Genomic DNA, 7,480 nt, shown 5'->3' on the forward strand with positions numbered 1-7,480 from the left:
TCTGTAACTCCAGTTAATGTCCATGGCAAAAATCAGGTAACTGAAAGTTACTCATACCTATCCCATTCTATTAATCTATATGTTTTATTTCTGTGACAGTACATGCTGCTTTTACTACTATGATACTGTAATAATTTTAAATCCCATTCTATACTGATCTATGTGTTTATTTATGTGTCAGTACAATGCTTTTTTATTACTATGATCTTGTAATAATTTTAAATCAAGAATGGTAACAGTTCCATCATTCTTTTATTCAGGGATGCTTCAGCTAGCCAGAATGTTGTGTGCTTCCATATGAATTACAATTTTTGTTGCTTATTTCTTCAAAGAATGGTGCTAGAATTGTGATCAGGGCTGCAATGAATCTGCAGGTTCTTTTGTTAAGATGGCCATTTTCACAAACCATGAGCATGGAGATCTTCCCACTTACCAGGGTCTTCCTCAATTCCCTTTTTCCGTGTTTTCAGGTTTCCCCACAGAGGTCACTCTCGTCACTGGTTAGGTTTGTTGTTGTTTGTTTTGAGGCTAGTGTGAATAGAGCTGTTTCCTTCTCAGTATGTTATAAAGGAAAAGCTATTTTTTAAAAAAATATTAATTTTGTATCTTGAGACCTCTGCTCAGTGTCTATCAGCTCTAAGAGTTTTCTGGTAGAGTCTTCAAAGATTCTTATCTGCAGCTCCACACACAAGGCACAGAAGAGGGAACCCAAACTAACAAGGCTGAGGAGCATGTGCCAGTATGAAATGTGACGAAGGCATAAAAATTAATGAAACTATTCTCCACATATTCTGCAGACTCAGTTCTTCATCTCCCCTCCTTAACTTTTCTAATGTCCAACTACTTTCCTTGTGCAACTCATTCTTTATATTTAAAATAAATCCTCTGAACACTAGCCAGATCTTGCATCATAGTTGTGGGGTTATTGTTTCAAGTGCACATAAAGAAAGGCTGAACATTTTAACAATATCACTGAGAACCTGTAACAGTTTAGATGCATAGTAAAGAAAAATATATACATGCCTGTTTATCATTGTTCTTTGCTTCATAGTTAGCATTTCTGAAATAAGGACAACATCCAGCTTAGGTATATATTGCACTGTACTCTTGAAAGTTGCTAAAAATACATAGAAAGTGCTCTGCCCTCCACACTCTCCAAAACTAGTACATGAGGTAGCAGGTGTGCTGAGTTGATTGTAATAATCATTTCTACATGTAAATCATACATCAAATTCCACACTGCGTGTCTTTAATATACAGAATTTCTGCCAATTGTACTCATTTAATTTAGCCTGAAAGAAGAATTCCTAGTTGGGAAAATGCCAACCCTCCCCCAAGTGAACATAAGCAATATACGCTCATCAAAAATCCCAAAGTGAATTTGGCCTTTAAAACTTAATAAATTCTAAAGCTCAACTGGGAGAGAAATGTGTAAGATTATCCCTATGACATTCTTCATAGATGAGTAACTTGGCAGAGACAATCTACGATGCATTAAAATGGACAACAATCAATAACTACATCAATGGAACTGGAACTGAAAGGAGTCCAAAACAAAAGCAAGTAGCAAGTGTGGCTGCCTCCACAAGACCTGTATAAGATCAAGCCTGCAACACTGCAGCCTGGGTGAGAAGGAGGCTCACAGGATTTCACCCTCAGCGAGAGCGACCAGCATTGGCTGCTGGTGGAGGAAAAATCAGTTTCCTTTGGGGTGCACTTCCTGAGGTACCCATGATCCAGTGGACGGCCCTATACTTATGTGCATATGGGCAGTTCTAATTGGACTCAATGGGTTATAAAGAAAAAAAAAGGACTTGAAGTTGGGAGAGGGACATGGGGAGATCTGGGAGAAGTTGGTTGGGAGGTGGATGAGATAAAAATACATTATATGTATATGATGTTCTCAAAGAACAGATAAATAAAATAAAAAAAAATCTTAAAGCCTAAATCCTTTCCCATTAATAAAGTTAAAGACAAATGACAAATGAATATAAATATGTACAAAATATAAGGATAATATATGATGAGCTTTTATAAAACAGCCCTATATAACAGCCATGTACAAAAATCCAATAGAAAATGGATCAGACATGAGTATAAAAGTTAAAACTATGAAGCTACTAGAAGAAAACATAGAAACACTTCAGAACACTGTTGTGAGTAAAGATATCTGAGGGAAGGATCAAAAGTGCTGGCAACGAAAGCAAAAACCAATCCAAGGGGTAACAGCCAAGAAATAACAGAATGATGGCAACCCACAGACTGTACAAAACGCAAGCAACTCAACAGCAACATAATAACGACAATCATCCAATTAAAAAATGACATGAATAGACAAAATGTTCAGGAAATGTAAGAAAAACTGCTCAACAGCATTAACTGTCAGAAAGTCACAACCACAGCTAGAAGAATTATTATGAAACAGCAACAGCAAGAACAAGAGACCAGCAAAGATGTGGGGAAACATTCTTGGTGTGAATATAAATTAAATTAGTACAAATTAGTCTAGCTATCAGAGAAGACAGCACAGAATTCTTTACAATTCTAGAAACAGAGTTGATATAAACCTGCATTCCCATTACAGGATATAGTACAGAGGAAATCGGCATGTTGAAGAAATGCACTCCTGTGTTGATTGTAGCACTGGTCAAAATAGCCAAGATATGGAATTAAGCCTGGAGATCTACTAACAGATTAGTGAAGAAAATGTAATATACATATTGGAATGTTATTTGGCCATTAAAAATGAACTTCCCTCATTCACAACAATACAGAAGAAACAGCAAGGAAATAATGTTAAATGAATTAAGTCCGATACATAAATACAAATACCATATATTTTTTGCTCATAATGTGGAAGTTAAAAAGTTTAGTCATAGCAGTTTGTGTCTATAATCTCAGCACTTGGGGGGGCGGGGGGCGAAGGCAGATCTTGAGTTTAAAGCCAGCCTGGGAGAGCTCCAAGCCAGCTAGACCCTGTGCTAAAACAAACAACAACATCATTTATTTCATAAAGACAGAGGCTAGAAGAGTGGACGGCAGAGGCTGGTAAAGAGATGAGAACGGTGTCAGAGGGCTCGGGGAGAGGCTGGTGAGGATGTGACAATGGTGACGGGTCATGGAGAAGGGACAGTTAATGAATGATACAGAGGAGGTGTGAACAGACAGGAGTGATTAATGTTCTAACGCACAGCACAGTAACTACAGGCAACATTACTAGTTGTATGTTCCAGTGTTGCTAGTAGAGAGGATTTTTACTGTTCCCAACAGGAAGAAATGATAAACGTCCGAGGTGATGGGTATGCCAGTCATGCCAGTCTGATGGTGACACACTCATACGTGTACTGAAATGCTGTCATTTATGAATATGTATCCTAGACACCAGTAAAATATTACGATTGTGATGACGGCACCTTTACCTGCTGAGCCTTCTCACCGGCCCAGAATGACTGATTTTAAGTTAAAGTACAATTGTAAAAAAAACATTGTGGATTATAAGGAAAATGCTATTTAAATTAGATCTTTGAAGCTTACTAGGACTATTGTTGAAACTAATTAGAAGAAGCCAAGAGTGGAAGCAGGAAGTCTGTTAGCAGACCGGTGCCATGGCCCAGGCTGAGACAGTGGTCTGGACCAGGACAGTGGCAGTGGGACAGAGATGTGCTTCTCTGCTCTACATTCCCTGTTTCTCTCTCCAAATCTGTTGTCCTTCACAGCTAAGCTCGCTAAGACGACTAACTTTACTGTCCATTTTCCAATTCCTCTAACACCCTACAGACACACTTCTGGCCACTATGCCGCTGGAACAATACAAAGGTCCCAGCCCCATCCATCTTCCCAAGCCACTGGGCACTTTCTTAGTCCTACCTGGCCTCTGCTGGCTACCCTTTACCTTCATCAAATCCTCTTCTCCGCTTCTGAAAGATCTCCATCACCTTGTGTTCCTCTCTCTGCTTCTCAATCAATTCCCTGCTTCCTGACTCTCCTCCACAGTACACTACTGGTCTTCAACAAGTTCTGTAGACGGGATCAAATGCAAATCTGACATCTTCACTCCTCTGATGGAGCCCTTTGCTGGTATTATAGCCTCATCTCTCACACCCTCCTCTCCAGTCATTCAGCTTTTTGGGGTTCTTTAAACACCAGAGCTGTTCAGATAGACCTGCTTCCTCTTCCCATGCTTTCTCTCACTCTTCTATCTTCTACTTCACAGAGAGGCCTGCACATCATTACTTTAAAGAAGTGCCTCACAGGGGCTGGAGAGATGGCTCAGGGGTTAAAGGCACTTGCTGCTCTCCCAGAGAATGAGTTTGGTTCCCAGCACCCACTTCAGGTGGCTTACACGCACATGTAATCCCAGCTCCAGGGGGCCTGACACCCTCACTCACGTGCAGACATACAGGCAGATGTTACCAGTGAATCATAGGTCTTACAGGACAGACACTGCCAACCTTAACTGGCATGTAGCACCAATGATTGGTACAGACTATTCATTCGTAATTTGATATATTTCAAACATTATTCTTCAGACAGACCCAAGCTGGCCTTGAACATGAGGCTGAATCTTCCTAGTGTCCTGTGATAGCTTCTAATTTCTGAAAGGGAGAGTTTTGGTTTTGTTTTGTTTTGTTTTTTACTGTTGTTATTACTGGGTTTTATATTACCATTCTGCAACAGCAGAGAGTAACAACACTATGCTACAAAGCAAAATGTGTTTCATATCAAAAACAAGAAAGGAGGACAAGACATACTCTTTCAAAAGGAGAAACGAAGGAACATATAACAAATCCTAAAGAAATACACAGCATCTAATAACCCAGGCCTGGGGTTTATTGCGCTGAAGTGTTTGATGGTAATAATAGGCAGAAGGCTTCTGTCCTCAATAAACGCCAATTAACTTTTCTTGGCCATGTCGCTGTAATTTTAGTTCCTACCGTGGACCCTTCTTCACTCCCTAAGTGGCTACTTTCCTTATTTGGGAGTTTACCCTCCACCTTAAAAGCCCCTCACTTGCCAATCAGCCATTTATTCCGTAAATATGGATGACAGACAGGCGATGGGAGAACAGAGAGGGTGGGGAGGCTAAACACTTTGGGAAGGGGTGGAGCAAAGGCCACAGTCCCAGGGATGGAGAAGGGTGGAAGTTGGGGACAAGCACGGGGTGGAGGGCTGGAATCCGGCAGGGACTGGGGCGGAGGATGCGCTCCCGGAGCAGGTGGTGTGCAGAGAGGAAGGAGGCACGAAGCTGGAACTGGGAAGGAGGGGGTGGGGAGGGGTGACGGGCAGGCGACAGGGCGCTAGACGCAGAAGGCTGGGGAGACGCCGCGGGGAGGCTCTCAGCCGCGTCCCGGTCGCCCGCCGGACACTCACTCGGGTCCCTCCTCAGGGCGCCGGGGGTCTCCTCCCGCAGCTGAGGGAACAGGAAGTCGCGCGCGGACTGCAGGTCCTGGAAGGAGCAGAACTGGACGATGGAGCAGGCCATGGCTGGAGGGACCCCGCTCCGAGCGGGGACCTCGTTCCCTAGCCACGCCCCGGCCCACTCTACCCTGCGGCGGCTGACAGCACGGAGCCCCGAAAGCTTCAGCCACCCGGGGGGCGGGGACGCCAAGGCCGGAAGCTGTCAGCGCGCGCCGGGGGGCGGGCCTGGGTGCCGCGCAGGCGCAAGCCGCGCCGGGGCCCGCGCAGGCGCGGGACGAGTCCCCGGCCCCGAGGGAAGGTGCTTGGGACGTGTGACTCGGAGTCGGTCGTGCGGCTGAGAGTCCGACGTGGCGACTGCTTAGGTCCCCGCCTTGCGCCAGCCTGTCAGTCTGGCCTTGCTCCAGAGGTGATCTAATTGGACTTTGCGTGGGCCTTGGAGTCACCCAAGCAATCTTGTTGTGCTTCTGCGGACACGACCTAGATAGTTCACAGATGAGGCGGTTTACGCTGAGTTTTGGCAGGTTACCCGGGAAAGTATAGGTGTCTTTGAGAATTTCGTGATTGTCTTTTATTATGGAAGGCTATCCTCAGCATGCAATATACACTTGTACAAAAAAAAAAAAAGTCCTCCTCGCCCATGCTTCTAATCCTCCTTCGTGTGCTCAGAAGGCTGAGGCAGGTGGATTTCCGGGGGTTCAATTTACTAACTCGGGGGCAGTGTAAGACTGTGTCTCAATAACAAGGCTCTGGAAAGCAGCTCCATAAGGGCTCGTATTAAATACTGCTCTAGATTGCCACAGTACTGCGAAAGCCTAATGTATTAATACGAGCTGCGCTGTATTAGATGATTTTTTATTAGTTCATTCAACTGCTCAATAAATATTTGTTAGTGTTTTCTGTGTCAGCTACACACTCTAAGCGCTGAACTTGGGTGGGGGGGGGAGGACATGTTCCCACGGAACTAAGAAGCTAGTGACTGACCCAGACCAAGTGAAACAATTGCTCAGCTAACTAAAATTGGGACAGTGCTAGGCGGGAAAGATGTAGAAAACACCACGACAGAGCGTAACAGGGTGAGGCTGGCCTGGTTACTTTCCCTTTGAGTTTTGGACTAGGAAGGCGCCATCCTTATAGATTCCTGGAGGACTGGGATCCGTTTAACCCCTTATGTACCAGGTCTCTAGCATGGGATCCACCAGAGTTGACTCCTTAGTGCACATTTGCTGAAATGTGTACACATAAATGAAATAGAGCAACCCGATTCTTTCACGTGGGTTTAAAAGTATTTTTTTTTTTTTGTCTGAGATATGTTCTAGCTATGTAGTCCAGGTTAGCTTCAAGCCTTCAGTTTCCCTCAATGTCCAATCTCTTCGATTACATGTGTGTACTACACCATGCCTGTTTTAGAAAGTATGTCTTATCCTAATTTTTTAAGTAAAGAAATTGCTCTAAATGGCTCTGAGAAGGCTCTGGAAACCCATTTAAGTTATTTTCTAAGGTATATAAAAGAAGAAAGGTTATTATGTAGGTGTTAGCACTAAGGCCTGTAGCCACTCATTTCCCAAAGGACACCTAGGTGCAATCTGCTTTTTATGAGGCAGACAGTATTTCAGGAATCATTTTAAGACAGAGAGGGCATGGAGCATTGGTGTCTGTCAGTCCTACCATACACACTCAGTCCCAACAATGATGTGGTTGTAACTGAGTGTCCTGGTTCTTACTCTTAATTCCTGGTCCTGAACTGGAACAGCTTTTACAAAATAAGACAATTTCTGTATTACCAGGACACAGACATTAGTTTTTCCCCTCTAAGATACATGTTAAGTAGGTGTAGTATAAGGTCATTTCCAGCATCAGGGACCTACAATTCTATCATCACAAATGGTAGGAAAGGCAGTTATCTGCCAGAGTAGTCCTATCAGGGACCATCTTTTAAAAGAATGTTGTGCCAAAGAGGTGGCTGAGCAGTTAAGAGTACTTGATGCTCTTGCAGAGGACTTGGGTTGGATTGCCAGCACTCCTGTGGTGGCTTACAACCCTCTGTAACTCCAGTTCTAGGGGG

At 43.7% G+C, this 7,480-nt stretch overlaps 1 protein-coding gene across 1 annotated transcript in view; it reads right to left on the minus strand.

Moving 5' to 3' along the window:
* Rab3gap2 (RAB3 GTPase activating non-catalytic protein subunit 2) overlaps positions 1-5,620 on the minus strand; it is a 90,695-nt gene extending 85,075 nt beyond the window's left edge. Inside the window, 1 exon segment of the mRNA XM_028855762.2 lies at positions 5,371-5,620. Within this exon segment, the coding sequence (XP_028711595.1) occupies positions 5,371-5,482 (112 nt within the window). The 5' untranslated portion in view covers positions 5,483-5,620.
* Positions 5,621-7,480: the final 1,860 nt, after the last annotated feature.

This window comes from Peromyscus leucopus, chromosome 15 (genome assembly GCF_004664715.2).
Source record: "Peromyscus leucopus breed LL Stock chromosome 15, UCI_PerLeu_2.1, whole genome shotgun sequence".
Classification (NCBI taxonomy): domain Eukaryota; kingdom Metazoa; phylum Chordata; class Mammalia; order Rodentia; family Cricetidae; genus Peromyscus; species Peromyscus leucopus.